The following is a 17,617-nucleotide window of genomic DNA, read 5'->3' on the forward strand; positions in this document are numbered from 1 at the left end:
TCTGCCAGTCATTAAGAGATTAAGAGTTAAATCCGTCAGGAGTTTCAAAATAATCAGTGTCATTGCTAGTTTCACATGATTGAAAGATAACCCCCCCCCCCCCCACCCAGCCGCATTGAAATAATGTAAAACCAGAATCTTATGTCATTGTTTTGATTAATATACAAAAGAAATGGAAAATGAATGGGTTAGCAGCCGGGATAGGTTGTAACTATTGGTCATGACGTTTCTGTTTGTTATTCTAGTGCAGTCTCTGTGTCTCCTTCCCATCATGAAGTCAACATCACTGGCTAACACCTTCCTTTAGCAAGCGAGAGCGAAAATTGAGTCCGTATTCATAATCAAGGTTTATTGGAAGTACGATTTTTAACACTGAAACATCAGACACCTGGGTATAACATCTGAACGTTTGCAAGCCTGACTTCCTTATAAAGAAGAAAATTTCTTGTAGTTTTGGCACAAATATACTGAAGAACGCGTTTTGCCGCCTATTTATGAGTTTTACAAAGCGATATTTAGTGTTTTAAGTATTTGTTTCAGAACATTTATCTATCAGCAGAGAATCCCTCTTCTCACACGAGAAGCAACAAGAATATTTGTATTAATGACGTATGAACTATTGATAAACTGTTCGCTGTACTTTCGATCTCTAATTTGTAGACATTTTCCCACGTGCAGTCTAGGTAACCTATTGACCAAGGCTGTGGTGTTATTTTGTTGGACTAAAGGCGGATTAAGGAAGGAGCAGAATGTGACGAAATTTCTTTATGGATAGACATAAACGGTGATAAATTACCTTAATTTATAGAGTTTGATTTATCAATTTATCTCCTAACTAATAGACAGATGCATTTATAAACAATATGAAATCTTGGATATTTCTCATATCTATTCTTTAATAATGGAATAATGGAAGAGAAAATAACTGTGAAAGGATGAGGGAGTTAACGTTAGCACATTTATCAACGTATGTTATGAAAACAGCAACCGGATGTCTTGGAGCGAAGTCTAAAGTCAATGTAGAGAAATGCATACAATTAAATACAGTTCGTGTTTAATTGTCAATCAATTTTCCAGCTCGAGAAGTTATTCTTTGCCAGAGTCTTTGTAAAGCACAAAAAAAATTGTTTTTGAGATTAATACCCGAAGGTTTTACTAGAGCATTTATCAAAACGCTATGTTCAGCTGCGCTATTTGTTTGTAGTATGACTTACTTTACGTACATATATTTATTCATCGTGATAAATAAAGTGGACTAATTTACAGGCTGAAAAGTATATGCAAAGTTGTGTATTATGTTAGACGTTTGACTTTTAATTTACAAACATAAACATTCTTAACAATAGAAATGAGGATTATTTAAACGTGCAGTTTTCTGTTTGTATTTCACCAGTTGCCTACACTTTGTCACAGCAATCACTGCATACTGAAATCGAGACTATTACTTTAATAAGAGACACGTTCCAGAAGATATTTTTTGAATCTTTGCGGATCGTAAAAAAAGGTGAAAACGCCTTTATATATTCAATGATTCAGAGCGTTTCAGCTTTAAAACCACACAACTGAAATTGAAACCTGTGCAATTAAAAAGGTACACAAATGTAAAATAGACTTTCATCTCAGATGAAAGCTAAGAGCGAAGAAAATACGCAATTAAAAGTAAACATAAGCTGACATTGAGTATATGACAGTTGAGTGCTTCCACTTCTTAGACATGCAATTAAATGGAAAGTTAAATATTACTAAAATGCACAAACACTTGAAAATGATTTAAAAACGTTGTAAAGGCCTATGATTTATACAGGCAAAGTTAAATGTATACATACATACGAAGGAATAAGGAATAAAAAGTAATAGAAAATATCTTGTAAAATATCAGATGTGTATATGAACAGATAGAGCGAAGATGTGAATATTAATTATATGAAATTACTTTAATATAGTCAAGAAAGATGTTTTGTTTAAAATGACGGTGCATGAAGGCATACGTCAAGGAATGTCTGATCGAATTCCTCCGCCCGTAAACAACGCATGTTTGCCGGATATTTACAATAAACTGGACGCAAATGCGATAGAAAAAACAAAAGTACTAAATATGCAATTGTCATTTAGACTTAAACTGCAGGAAAAAGTGCTCTCCAAATACAGAAATGCTGCAGAACAAAGGTATACACGTGAAAAAGACAAATTGCGGATGGATTTAAGAAATATATGCCGACGAATGCCAAATTATGCGGACATACCGCGTTTAGAAACAAAAGTGAAAACATTGCGTAAAGGAAGGAAAGCAAAAACCTCTCAAAAACATGATTGTGTATTCACAACAGAACCTTTAGATATGAAAGGAATTTCTGAAAAAGATGATAAACCATTCTGTGATAGATTCTTAACACATCACCTGCCGACGAAATCCAGCTTTTACCAGGATGTCCACCAGTCGATGAAGAAAGGCATGAGTATGCCGGACTTGAGGCCTAGACCAAGTGACAGGTATAGGAGAGTGGTACCAATAAAATCACATTATTTAGGACAAGACTCTCTGTCACCTCCAGGGGAGGAATCTTTGTCTCGAACATTACTTCCGGTTATGAAATCTCTAGATGATAACTATGTGTCGTCAAAGTCCTGGCTTACCGACGACGATGGCGACGATGACGACGATATAAAAACTGTTTGATGTGAATTATTAGATTATTTTGTCCGTACTGAATATAGCAATTGTATAGTTTCACATAATTAGATACCCGTCGTTATTCTGTGCAGTGTGTTCTTCATCTATTTCCAATGGATTTTTTTAAACGTGTTACTGATTAAGGAATTTTGCTAGCTTATTGGTATAAAGGTTAATAACAGAAAGACTTCTAAACGATGAAAGAAGAGTTCTGTGATTGTTAAAATGACACTTTTGTATTTTTCCAAAACGCACATGTGTTTTACAACTTTTAATTTTAGTAATAAGAATTATCAGTAAAATCTATAAAAAGATCCTTTAGAAGCATACAAAAATGGCAAACAAGCAAAATGATAGAAGGCTTGGTTTGGTTGAATCGCTTTTACTTTTGATTAAGTATATAATAACCATTTGAGCCGTGCCATGAGAAAACCAGCACAATGGCTTTGCGCAGTCTGGTCAGGATCCATGCTGTTCGCTTTTAAAGCCTATTGAAATTAGAGATACTGTTAGCGAACAGCATGGATCCTGACCAGACTGCGCGGATGCGCAGGCTGGTCTGGATCCATGCTGGTCGCAAAGCCACTATGTTGGTTTCCTTATGGCACGGCTCATTTGTCATTATGAAAAATAGTGTTTCAATCATTATGCTTATGTTTACTGTATACAAAACGAATTTATATGGCAGAACAATACTATTGTTGTTGTGGTTTTCCCAAATCAACCCGGATTACAATTAATCAATCGATATATCCTTACTACTGACAAATCCATTATGCAAAGTTCATAAATGGGAAGAAAATGGGAAAGGAAATCCATCCTGTAAAAGATCCGATAAACTTGTACCATTTGACCGGGTACTTAATGCCTTAAACTGTAATAATAATGGTATCAGATACGTCAATATTTAGCTCTCCAGGTCGTCTTTATATGAGCCGTGTCATGGAAAAACCAATATAGTGACATTGCGACCAGCATGGATCCAGACCAGCCTGCGCATCCGCGCAGTCTGGTCAGGATCCATGCTGTTCGCTAACAGTTTCCCTAATTGCAATAGGCTTTGAAAGCGAACAGCATGGATCCTGACCAGACTGCGCGGATGCGCAGGCTGGTCTGGATCCATGCTGGTCACAAAGCCACTATGTTGGTTTTCCCATGGCACGGCTCATATGAAATCTAATGAGCCATGAATAATGTGATACATAGTTTGAATATAATGCTGTTTTCGTTTAGTTTTGTTTTTGTTGTGGTGGCTGTTTTTCCCAACAATAGGGAAGTATGTCCTATACTGTTTTTTAATTATATTTTGTAATATGTTTTCACCACACTGATTTGTTTTTGAGTTGGCCTGTGTGTCAAAGTTTAATGTGTAGGCCTACTGTGTGGTAGACTGCATTGTGATCTTTGGTACAAGATCGTACTAGTACTTAGTTGGTTGATAGCCTGCATTCTTAATCAGTATTGTGCAATAGTGACATTTTCATTATGCTCAAGCTGGAGAATGGATTGAACACAATAAAGATGAAGAATAGTTTTTATTCTAAATTTATAGCACGTATACAGTAACTCAAGATCAATCAGTTTTGTCATTGACAGTATTAGAATAAACCTTAAAATCAGGTACATATATAATTCTTGTCATATTGGCGGGACCTAGACGTTTTGGTGCACAGCCGACCCTAAACATCAATAAAAAAAAAGAACCGATCAAAAGAGACAATCGAACAATTTAATGTAAATACAAAGCTGGATTCGATCCATTTCAGTTAGGGCTGACAACCTCTTGGATGTTCATATGACTTCAAGTAAATATCTTTTGCAATGTAAACACCCCTGTGGCATTAATAAGACAAATATTGATTTGTCTCACCATTATGGCAAACTAAAAGCTTTAGAGGGGTTTTAAACGTCTTTTATACAAAACAAAGTATTCGTGAAACGTAAACTGTAAGTGAATACTGTAGACAAGGATTGTACGAAATATTAGACGTACATTCTATATATTGTGACTTGATTTGAGTTTAAATGTTTCAAATGTAAATATGTTGGGACGAATAGGTTTTACTCCTTGACAAAGGAAATCCTTCTTTATTTCATATATCCATTACCATACTGGTTATCTATCATCAATATATTTTTGCAGAAACTCCCGTAACATTTTCCTTTGCAGAGAGTCGCAATTCTATGTTTACTGAGTCACATGCGTTAATGATTAAACAAAATGTATTTTTCCATACTTTAGTCATATATTTGTCACCATACTGGCCTATCCACCACTGTATCAATCTACATCAATGACATCCTCTGTTCATTGTCTTAAATGATTACATCGCGGAGGTTGGTATTCCAATGCTTACTGAGTCAAGCGTGTATAACTGTTGCTCTGTAAGAAAAAGGAATTAATTTTGCCATAATTACTGTTATTCCTTTTTTGTACGTCTGAGAATTGCATTATAGGAAACTTTCATCATTGCCGGTACTTTTGTTAAAGTGGTATTTGTCTGTTATGTTTACTAGTGTCCCGCACGCCCTGTGATAACTAGGGTCACAATTTTCTTGCGACCTTGGTGCCTCCATTTATGATGCATACTGTGACGATAAATCAAAACGTTTAAAAAAGCTTTCAGATGAAAATTACTTTGATATGCATAGTTGTAATTAATTCTTTCAGTACATTGTGGTATCAAATCATTTTGTTTTAGCTTTTTTTGCCATATTCATCTGATTTTGTCGTCTCATAAAAGGATGGCTTAGGTATGACCCTCCTTTAAAAGTTTCTGGATTACATTTAGCTTGCACTTTCCAGATGCATAAATAACGAACGTCAAACGCGTTGTTAACCACGATGTCAGCAAGAATATGTATTGATTCAGGATGTAGTGTTGTCGTGATTTTGCAGACGACAGTATCATGTTAAACGGAGACAATTGTGCAGAAACATTGCATTTCCGGATACGGAAATGTTAGTGAATGGTTGTAATAATGGAAATTGCTTGTTAAAGTGCTTAATTTTCAGTCTGGATAAGAAGATTGAAAACTGCTTTCAAACAAGAATAGCAAATTAAATCACGATAAAAGCGAATAAAGAATTCATTTTGGCTTAAAAATTTCCAGTTCCAGTTTCATAAATGTTTAAGGGTCAACAGTAGGCGGGTTTGAATAAATATACCAACGGTTAGGACATTTTTGTCATAAAGTAAGCAATGTTATGATATGTAGGTTAATAGACCAACTAATTTCGCACAAATTACTCTCACGCACTAGGTGTGTCTTATATGTACATTGTACATTTATGTGATTAAAATATTGTTTCTTCAGCATTCGTCATCATATAAGTACATATCATGCTCATCTTCGCTCGATTGAAAACAACAAAAATAAATATTAAACTGTCCTGCAAAACATGTATGTTTCACTTACGTTAAGTAAAACAAATGGTTTCCCGTTGTTTAACGTGGAAAAGGATGAACAACTTACTGCCTACAGCAGGAGACATCCAGTTTAGGGCGATACTGCTGGAAGCAATACCACTTTAAGTTAATCATACAGCACTGAACACTATTCGGGAATCGAACCCGGACCGCTGGGTTTTAGTCCAACCTGCTAACCATAGCGCCACTGATTCCCCTCAAAACGTGAAGATTTTAATCGTAGTATAAACAAAAGCTAACTTTTCGTTGACGACGTATTTTAATCTGTCATGTAAACTATTCTATATTATACTTAAGGAACGATCAAAGATGTTTAATTGTTCATCGATTGTGAATGTAAGCATCAGAGGTCTGGCATAGGGAAAACATGAGAGAATGATATAAAAGTGGTACCCACACCAATAATAGGCTCTTCTTCTGAACCAAAGTACTATTGCAGTAGACACTTGAGTTCTAGTTTTTTTTTATTTTCCTATTTCATCAAAGATTTATACTCCTTAAAAGGGGATTTGTGATTGTTCACTTGCATTAATTTTTAAGTATTATCAATTGACATAACATCAGTTTATTCCAGATACGACAGAAGACACCAGACATCTTGAATGTCAATATGACAATGTACATGTATATGGTATCATGAATAAAATTAAGTCGGAACGTTCTAGTAATCATACCTGTAGACATTCAGTAAACTTTTATCATGGAGTGAAATGCAAAACCATTCTATTTTTATAAGCATAAATATATTATTTCACAGTTCTATCGTCTGTGTAGAATGGTATAAAAGAGGTTCCCATTTATCATAAAGTCTGAAATCTAAACTTAGACTTTAAAATGCTAATTGCTAATTTTTCTCTCGTAAAAGCACATATTAAAATGAAAATGTGCACGAATGTAAATTCAGCAGCTAAAGACAGTGCTGCAAACTTTCATCTGTTTATTAATGCTATAAACAAAATTATTGCAAAGTAAATATTTGCCATTTTTAAGTCTACTTCAGACTTCCAACCCATTTGTCTCTAACAGGTTCTCTTTCCGTACATGTTCAATTGCAGTCGTCGACATTTAAACTAGCTTGACTGGATTCAAGGTTTTCTTATTTTCCTTTTTCATCATTAGATTCATTCAACGCATCTGAAGAGGAGGGTCTCTGGATTGTCGGCTGAACTTGTTAGCTACATCAGTTTTATACTTTTATACCGGTCCTTATGCTCCTAGTTTGGTAGTCAATATATGTGTCGTCTGTAGGTGACTTCTTCTTACATACTAAAAACATAAAACCGTTCTCGTCGTAATTAAATGTAATTTTTCCGCTATTTATCTCTCTTTTTTTGGTCAATTTGTACGATAAGGGAGATAAGAGAGTCTAAATATTCGGATTGATGTCTCTGGAAATAACAATAAAGACAGTTTGTTGGGGAAATACATTCAGTATATCTTTTCAGTGGAACAAAATATCTCATCCCCACACTAAATATACCAGAATACACCCAGATATACTCTAATGTGTTTTTAATGATTACCATTCAAAACCTGTTACTGAAGGAGCTCTTATCCTGTTGTAAGGGCCCGCTTTAGCTTATGTCTTGTTGGTATATTAATATACTTGTTGCGATTTAATCTCCTTTTGGGTCCTTTCAGTTTTGCACATGGAAGAAGAAGGTCGTTTGCAAATAGATGCGAGGGTTGATTTTGCTTCTTATCGAAGGAATCCTCGATTGTTTATACTTGCTGATGTTTAATATATGGATTTAATTATTCTATGCGCATTTAGATATTGTGAGAGAATACTTAAATAGTATTTTGAGATTTTTGTTGAGTGATTTAAATCTGTAAGTTATGCAGTTTATATAGCAGGGAGGTAGGCTTGTATTATTTGCTTAAATTTAATATAGTTGTATTTATTGTACGGATATATCTGTGTAATTACCGAAGGATTTAAACATTAAATTGATTAATAGCTTTTCTATTATACTTTGCAGTTATCATAATGACTATTTGTTTTGTGACCTGCTACAATTTAATCCTGGAGTGTTGAGGTGTTTATTTGTGTGTTACTGGAAGGTGTACACTTAAACGAGAGGTAAAAGAGCAAGTCGATATCCGAAGGTAATATGAATTATTAAATTGGTAATATGTCTTGCAAATTTATGTAGGTAAATATGTGGTTTCCCACGCGAATTTTGATAACAATGCATTCCTTTGTAATGCAGGGTTAAAAATAGACATGTGTAAACATCACTGCTAGCAGTGTAGCAGACGATTTCTGTATACAAGTGGCGAGTTATTCATGAATCTGTTAAACTATATATGTAGTACAATAAACACGTGGAAGAGTCTATTATTCATGATACCTGCTTACAAACAGAGTAGGGTTTAAGCAACTTTATCAGATTTAATCTCGCTGAAAAGTATTTTCTTCTAAAGTGAAGTAATTAAACTTCCATTTCACATATATATTAAGCAAAGTTAAATTTTCATGAGCACGGATCAAGTAATTAAGTGCGCATGTGTGAGGAAAACAAGTAGTTTCACTTTTCAATATACCACCGTTTCTTGCAGTATGTTTGTTTTTAGTCCTGATGGCTAATGTATATGGTTTGTATAGAAGTATTGTTAATAAAACAATCAAATGAATAAATATAAAACAAGTTGGCTTCCTACAAAAAAAAAAAATGTAGTTATAACTTATTGTCATTTGTAGAAGGATGACTGTTTTTCAGATCATAATCTATAGTTAGCCCAATTGCTAATGTCTGATTGTATCAGCCGGTACTGCCTTAGGAAAAAGAGTGCCATCCTTACCCTTTGTATTGGTTTGTAACTGGATTTTGAATTTATGATTACTGCATTGGGATAAAGAGAAAGTTGCTATTATCTCCATTGTGTTGGATGGTATTTGATTTTGAATTTATGATTAATGTATATTGACTGTGTTTCGCCCATTTGGCTATATGTTCGATCGTTTCTAATAAAAAAAAAAAGAGAAAGTTAAGAAAGTTGCTGTTATCTCCATTGTGTTGAATGGTACTTGATTTTGAATTTATGATTAATGTGTATCGACTGTTTCGCCCATTTGGCTACGTTCGATCGTTTGTAATAAAAAAAGAGAAAGTCAAGAAAGTTGCTATTATCTCCATTGTGTTGGATGGTACTGGAATTTGAATTTATGATTAATGTGTATTGACTGTGTTCCGCCCATTTGGCTATGTTCGATCATTTCTAATAAAAAAAGAGAAAGTTAAGAAAGTTGCTGTTTTCTCCGTTGTGTTGGATGGTACTTGATTTTGAATTTATGATTAATGTATATTTACTGTGTTTCGCCAATTTGGCTATGTTCGATCATTTCTAATAAAAAAAAGAGAAAGTTACGAAAATTGCTATTATCTCTATTGTGATGGATGGTACTTGATTTTGAATTCATGATTAATGTATAATGACTGTGTTTCGCCCATTTGGCTATGTCTGATCATTTCAAAAAAAAAAAATGGTTGCCAAGTATATCCATTGTGTTGGATGGTAACCGGATTTTGAATCTATGATTAATGTATATTGATGAACTCTGAAAAAAAAAAAGAAAAAAAAAAGGTTGCCCATTATATTCATTGTGTTGGATGGTAACCGGATTTTGATTCTATGGTTAATGTACGTTGATGAACTGTGTTTAGCCCATTTGGCTATGTTCAGTCATTTTTTAAAAAGGTTTCGGATTATATGCATTGTGTTGGATTGTAACCAGATATTGAATTTATGATTATTTTACATCGATGAACTGTGTTTAGCCCATTTGGCTATGTTCGATAATTTCAAAAAAAAAAAAAAAAAAAAAAAAAAAAGTTTGCCGATTTTATCCATTGTGTTGGATGGTAACCAGATATTGAATTTATGATTATTTTACATCGATGAACTGTGTTTAGCCCATTTGGCTATGTTCGATCATTTAATAATAATAAAAAAAATAAAAAAATAGGTTGCCGATTATATCCCTTTTGTTGGATGGTAACCGGATTTTGATTCTATGGTTAATGTACATTGATGAACTGTGTTTAGCCCATTTGGCTATGTTCAATCATTTTTTAAAAAAGGTTTCGGATTATATGCATTGTGTTGGATTGTAATCGGATTTTGAATTTATGATTAATGTATTTTGATGAACTTATTTTAGCCGATTATATCCATTGTGTTGGATGGTAACCGGATTTTGAATTTATGATAAATGTATATTGATGAACTGTGTTTAGCCCATTTGGCTATGTTCAATCATAAAAGAATAGGTTGCCGATTATATCCATTGTGTTTGATGGTAACCGGATTTTGAATTTAACATTAATGTATATTGAGGAACTGTGTTTAGCCCATTTGACTCTGTTCTATCATTAACAAAATGGTTGCCGATTATATAATTTGTGTTTGGTGGTAAACGGATGGTTGCCGATTATATACTTTGTGTTGGGATGGTAATCGGATTTTTTAATTTATGATTAATGTATATTGATGAACTGTGCTTGCCCTTTTGGCTATGTTTTATCATAAAAGAGAGAGTTGCTCATTATATTCATTGTGTTGTATGGTCATTAGATTTTGAATTCATGACTAATGTATATTGATGAACTTATTTTAGCCCATTTGTTAAATGATTGACCATTTCAGTCTTATTGTCTGAATGCCCACTATAGACATTGTGTATGCTGGTGACATGATTTCGAATTGATGTGCTGCCAAATTGCAAATTTGTCATATTTTCCTTTCTATCTCAAAGGTTATAACGGGCTAGAGACAAAATTTACATATATTAATATACTTTTTGCCAAATTTTCAAGTATACAATTGAATATTTCTAGACAACGTCAAAACCCAAGAAGTTCCGCAACACAGTCCAGATGGTACAGCCACACCGCAACGCTACCCAGCCGTTTCAGCCCCGCAACCGGTTAATCTGAACCCGCAACAACTTGTGGCTGTGGTGAGCCTTGTTGCAGAATACCATTGTTCCGTGTTTGCGCAGCGAAGGGGCATTTTGGCTGATGATTCGCAGCACTGTCAGACAGTGTTGAATAAAATGGTGAGTTGGCTCCGATGTAGATCATTTATAACGACTTTGGAGACCACGTTTCAGCAAATGTTTAAATTACAATGGTTAATGGCGAATTCATAGAGTAAACAGTATTGTTACGCTCAGATCACATTAATAACAGTCAAGGTCAGAGTTTTCTTGTTACTGAAGCAGACTGATAGCTAAAATTTAAGTCAAAGGCTCCGGCCAAAAGATAGATTCATTGCCGGTCCTTAATGTACATGAGTATCTATATATACCGTGCGCAAGAAAATGTTATGACTAGTTTTCAAGGTATTTGTACCAAATTTGCTTGTGTATAAGAACATAGCTGTACGCGTTGTCATGGGAAGCACTCTAGGAAGTATTTATTTATTTTTCAGAATCACTAGTAGCTACCAATCAATATCGTTCTAGGTACTCGTCACTTGGACCTCGTGGAATCTTCAGATAGCCAAAACCGGCATCTCAAAGAGGGTCACTTAAACCTACATTCCCTCACCAAAGCCCTTATTGACTTAGCAGTATTACAAGTCTATCTTTCTTTATATCCAAATAAATAAGTGGCAGCTGAATTTTTAGAGGGTTCTAACAAAGGGTTTCGATTACAAAACCAGCGCCCTAGAGTCCAAACTTCAGTCAAACTTTAATTTCCGTTAGGCAAAACTCTGCTGTAGCTAATGAGAAAGTTACTAGTATGTAGGAAGAGCAGTTAAGCAGAATTGCGGTTTCCTTTTTAAGAAATGCCTGTTCCAAATTTCAGGCAATCCGCGATCAGTCTTGTGGCCAAAAAGATGGTAGCTCGAGGATTATACACCATCTTTCCTTCCCGAAGGGAACCCCGCAGGTTCAAGTTTGAATGATTTATTGATACGTCTTCTTCCTCAGTTCAGTACACTTCTTTAGACAGAGTGACGGAGCTATTGTTTCATTAGTGCAATATTGCGAAATGGCTAAAGTTGGCATCAAATCTGCCTTTCGCCTTTTGAGGTTCATAATTATGATTTTGAAAGTATTAGCCTTTAAATTAGGAGGGGATTATTTTACTGACAAGACGTTACCTATGAGTGTGCAATCTTTGCTGCCATTGGGAAAAGTTTGCTAATTTATTACAATAGCTGGTCCGGTACAAGAGGAAATCCGAAAGGCTGTTTTATTACTTGGATAATTATGTTTGTTTGGCTCGCTCTAATTCAGGGAATGTGTGACCAATTTGTTCTGTTTTATAGATAAATGCCTTAACATACCCGTAGCAAAAAAAAAAAAAAAAAAAAAAAAAAAGATCTTTTAATTTCTGTAACAGAGCCATTCCCTTTCTAGACGATTTAGTAGTGGTTTCTATGCGATCGTGTCAGCTTTACTTGCATGCACAGACGACTTGCACCTTACTGCACTTTTAGCCCATCTTTTAATCAAGAATGTAGCTCGTCATACAACATGTCTGTATATCTCGGACATTTCTTCTATTGTAAAATAAATAGTCTTGAATATCTTACTTAAAGATTTATGTTACGTTGAATGCTTATCAGTTTTGATAGGTTGCATCGGACAATTGACATCAGGCAACCTATAACGCTTGATTTACTTCGTAAACTTATACAGGTGACAAATACTGTTTGCTCTTCTATATTTTAGGCATTACAGTTTTCAGCAGTAATTTCCCTGACCATTTTGATTTTTAAGGATATGTGAGCTTGTACACACGAACTCAAACTCCTCGAATATAAGTGCTAAAGGTCACGCATTATGTGAGGGAGACGTAAGTATTGTAAGTATTGGTGTACTTCTTCATAATTCTTCATTCTTCAAAGGACGATCAGAAAAAAGGCGAAGGAGTAGCTATTTATTTACAACCTTACACATTGTTCTACTTGACCCCTGGATTTAATAGAAAGATATATGGTTGTTCGACCATCTAGTGCTTCAAACTAGTTATTTGTTTGTTTATTTAAACGGTCTACCCGTCATACGCTGTCAGTGTAGTGTGTTCTAAAGAAATCTTTGACTGCCATTCCATATAAACCACATTTATTTAGAGTAGGTGCTGCAACAGCAGCATGACTGCTTACGATATTACAAGAATGGGGCGTTGCGCCCCGGATTCAAGTGCACTTAAATCTTACATTAGAATCCTCTCACGTCAGCTGTTGTCACTCAGATCTTAAGCCTATAAGCAGTTTCTTTGTACCTGCCATATGTTGCCCTTTTTTGTTGACAATTGTTTTCAGCTTTTCAGTGCGTCCTACCCATATTTGGATAGTTGGATGTTCAATTATAAAGTCGGTATTTCTTTACGACAAGGAATCAGCTGAGGGTTCTCAACTTGTTATGCAGCGTCATAATGCGACCATACTGTGTCAGAGTCAGGATGGTATGAAATGGCGGCAAGTTAAACCATTAATCTTACACTTGTTTCCTTTTGAAGACAATCAAGGTATCATTGTTATTCATGAGTAATTAACTTATTTTTCATAAGAGAGAGCTAGAAAACGCGTTAATAATTTCGCTGCTCATTTGTTTGTTGTTTGTTTTTTAAATACATTGGTGGATACGTTCGTCAACCAGAAATCGTCGAATCCGTGACGGGTCTCTTCAACAGGGATGGGGTGCACTTGTCATATTTTGGAAATATTTTGTTTTTATTCACTCTGCAAAACAAGCGTCAGTCCTTTTTAGCAGAAAATTGTTAAGGCACAGCTTCTCAGGCAGGGTTTGCTTCGCTATACTGGTGGCGGTTGTCAAGAATTTTCCACGTTGTTCCAAATTCTCGACATGTGGCGGTTAGGTCAGCCTCCACCAGTATATCTTAACGTTGTGTAATAAGAAGTTTGTTTGTTTCAAGTATACTGTATTAGGCCTCTGTTCACAGGGCCTCCACATCTGCATTTTAAACATATACTTTATATCAAATGACATATGTATTTGTATATTGACATTTATTTGAAGCTGTGACCAATTTCTGCCAACCATTAATTTAAACGAAATTAGATACTAATTGCTTGCTATAGTAAAATTATTGATAGTAAAAGTTATGTATTCATACAACTGTCTTGGGTTGTTCTTTTTAGTATTATTATTTCTGTGCCAAGCTATCTTCAGTAATGTGTTTTTAATGATTACCATTCAAAACCTGTTACTGAAGGAGCTCTTATCCTGTTGTAAGGGCCCGCTTTAACTTATGTCTTGTTGGTATATTAATATACTTGTTGCGATTTAATCTCCTTTTGGGTCCTTTCAGTTTTGCACATGGAAGAAGAAGGTCGTTTGCAAATAGATGCGAGGGTTGATTTTGCTTCTTATCGAAGGAATCCTCGATTGTTTATACTTGCTGATGTTTAATATCCCACCCTCCACTCCCCTTATTTTGCTTGTGTTCTCCTTTTCTTTATAATTTCAGGTACATCTTATGTGTTCAAGTTCAGCCTTCACCTTCCTTCCCTTCAGCGTTACAGCTTCACATGGAATATTGGCAGTTTTCACATGTTGATGTATGGACATGACAGTGTCTGTTTTCCAGAACTGTGAAATGTGTATGTGTCATATATAAACGTTTAACGTAGTCACTGATTCTGTATGTCTGTTTTTTGTATACCTGATCTCCGTTGAATTCTGATCCCAGGTTCGGCGGTTAGGTCAGCCTCCACCAGTATATCTTAACGTTGTGTAATAAGAAGTTTGTTTGTTTCAAGTATACTGTATTAGGCCTCTGTTCACAGGGCCTCCACATCTGCATTTTAAACATATACTTTATATCATATGTATTTGTATATTGACATTTATGTGAAGCTGTGACCAATTTCTGCTCCGAATTTTATAAAAAAAAATTGATACAGTTAATTTCGGAGAATGACGCGTTTATTGCTGTCAATGGATTTATTTGTGTTAGATGATGAAATATAACAGTTAGCACACTGCAAAATCACAATTTTACAATCTTGGAAATACAATAGATCTTGATATGTGAACAGTTTACCATAAAACCAAACTTAAGGGCAGTAAATTACAAGATTTAGTGTAATCGATTGTTCCATGTGATCGACAGATACATTGATACCAGTCTCTTATTTCATTGGTTCGATTAATAATACAAAACAAATACGAACGGTTCAGTCGCCGTTGTAGGTTGTTACCATTGATTGGTTAGATATAAATTTTATTGATTGCATATACATTTGATTAATTTGATACAAATTAAAATTATTATGTTTGGTAGTCACATGTGTTTAATGTTGTTAAACATAAATGTTGGAACTCCTAACACCATGTTTTGTTACCGAAATACAAAAATAGCCCGTACACCCTTCTACAAGCCGTCTGAATTCGTGCGTTTGCTTTATAGAGCGTTTTTACTTAATAGTAAATTCGAACGCCATTAAAAAGGCCGGAACTGTAAGTGTTTGTTCTAGGCCAGTTGTATCGATCAAATGTCGGTATTCAATAACTTTGGATATATGTCTACCAAACCAGTCAACATTTGAATATTGTTTTATCAAGGAATCTCATGTTAAATCTTTAAACTTTTTATAAACACTGTCATTTCAACCTCCTATTTATTGATATTTTCCCACGTGAAGACTAAGTAACCTGTTGGCCAAGACTGATGTTATTGTTTTGCTGGACTAAAAGGGGATTAAGGAAGGAGGAAAATTTGTCACCATTTCTATTCGGATAAATATACACGATGATAAATCATCTGAATTTATAGACTTGGGTACATCAATTCATCTCCTAACTGATACACACGATGCATTTACAAACAATGATAAAGTTGGAGACACATTTGATATGATTTTATTTGATTTGAATATGAATGGGAAAATAAAATCGAAAGGACAATGGACTTAACGTGTTCACATTTATCAACGTATGTTATGAAACTACAACCGGATTTGTTAAATAGATGTATTAATGTTATATGTACACACTCAAATATACAAATGATTTCCACAAACTTCTATTTGTTGTTCTCACATTTATCTTAATGGTAAAGTTTTCCCTCTCGCAAATGTGTTACATTTTAAAATTAAAGTATATTATAAAAACTATTAGCTTTTAACAACAGATTTCTTTAAACATCATTACCTAGAGTAAATGTTATCTTTTATTTTAGTCAATTTTAACTTAGCAATTACGGAGAATTGATGAACTGAAATCGCATGCAGCGTGTGAATTATAAAAGAATAAGAACCACGCTCCGTTAAGCTGCGCAGATGTCAAATGAGTTTCTTTTACCCCAGTCATTAACTCCTTTACAATCGGACAATTGAATGTCAAAGCTTCTTACTAAGTTTGGACACTGACCATAGAAATACGGATTATTTGAACATGCTGTTGTCTGTTTGTATTTCGACACTTGCCTAAACTCTTTCACAGCAAACAATGGAAACTGAAAAAGGGAAAACAGTGAACGAGACACGCTAAACAAAAAGCGGATTAAACTATCGTAAAAAATAAGAAAAGCGCGTTATATATATTATTATATATTATAAATAGATTTAATGCATTTCAGCTGTATAACCATCCACTTGAAATCGAAACCTATAAATTTGGCTTAATGTTAGCAGCGAGGAAAAGGTTAAACTTTATTTTAAAGAAACACAGACTTAGAAAGTTGATTCTCAATCTCACAAACATGCATTTAACTTAAATGCACAAATACTTGAAAATGATTTAAAAGCGTTGTAAATACTTGGAATTATTCAATAAAAGGATATAGGTTTATTATATAAAAAAATACATACATAAAAAGGTATATGGAATATAAAAAGAATCGGAAAAAAAAACATGTAAGTATGAAGATGAAAAAAGAAAGATTTACTCAAGAAAATGCGAATTCATACGGAACTACTACATATAGTATACATACAGTTAATTGTTGAAGATGACGTCCCATTAAAGGAGTAAGTGCGGGAATGTCCGGCAAAATTCCTCCGCCGGTAAACAATGCATGTATACCAGATATCTACAATAAACTGGACGCAAATTCGATTGATAAAACAAAAGTATTAAATATGAATTTATCATTTAGGCTTAAACTTCAAGAAAAAGTGCTTTCAAAACACCGGAACGCTGCAGAACAAAGGTATATTCGAGAAAGAGATTCACTGAGGATGGATTTAAGAAATATAGGTCGACGCATGCCAAATTATGCGGACATACCGCGTCTGGAAACTGAAGTTCAGAACCCCTCATAGACATAATAATAGACTGAGTGTATTCACGTCGGAACCATTAAATATGAAAGGGACTTCTGAAAAAGATGAGAAACTTAAATAGATTTTTAGCACTTCACCTGCCGACGGAATCTCGATTTTACAAGGATATATTGTACAGTAGATGGAAAAATGCATAAGTATGCCGGGCCTTAAACCCAGTCCAATTGGTTGGTATAGGAGAGAAATACCAATCAAATCACATCATTTGTCGCAGTATTCTTTGTTAACTCTAACACCGGATTGTCTG

The 17,617-nt window shown here is 34.5% G+C and overlaps 1 protein-coding gene and 1 long non-coding RNA gene across 3 annotated transcripts; both read left to right on the top strand.

Moving 5' to 3' along the window:
- The first annotated feature begins 421 nt into the window (after positions 1–421).
- Positions 422–2,760, top strand: LOC128557608 (uncharacterized). Its single transcript, XM_053545158.1, has one exon. The coding sequence runs from the start codon at positions 1,967–1,969 to the stop codon at positions 2,675–2,677; it is 711 nt and encodes a 236-aa protein (XP_053401133.1). The 5' UTR covers positions 422–1,966; the 3' UTR covers positions 2,678–2,760.
- Positions 2,761–7,597: 4,837 nt separating this feature from the next.
- On the top strand, positions 7,598–12,021 carry LOC128557612 (uncharacterized). 2 transcript variants are annotated; one of them, XR_008371267.1, is made up of 4 exons: positions 7,598–7,963; positions 8,085–8,211; positions 10,944–11,882; positions 11,963–12,021. It is a non-coding gene; the product is annotated as an uncharacterized LOC128557612 (long non-coding RNA). The 2 variants fall into 2 exon arrangements; XR_008371265.1 differs by having other exon boundaries at positions 8,085–11,882.
- The last annotated feature ends 5,596 nt before the right edge of the window (positions 12,022–17,617 follow it).

The sequence above is a fragment of the Mercenaria mercenaria genome, chromosome 1 (assembly GCF_021730395.1).
Source record: "Mercenaria mercenaria strain notata chromosome 1, MADL_Memer_1, whole genome shotgun sequence".
In the NCBI taxonomy this organism is placed as follows: domain Eukaryota; kingdom Metazoa; phylum Mollusca; class Bivalvia; order Venerida; family Veneridae; genus Mercenaria; species Mercenaria mercenaria.

Bases quoted from the DNA above. Each gene is read 5' to 3' on its own strand.
- LOC128557608 (XM_053545158.1), top strand. From the start codon at position 1,967: ATGACGGTGCATGAAGGCATACGTCAAGGAATGTCTGATCGAATTCCT.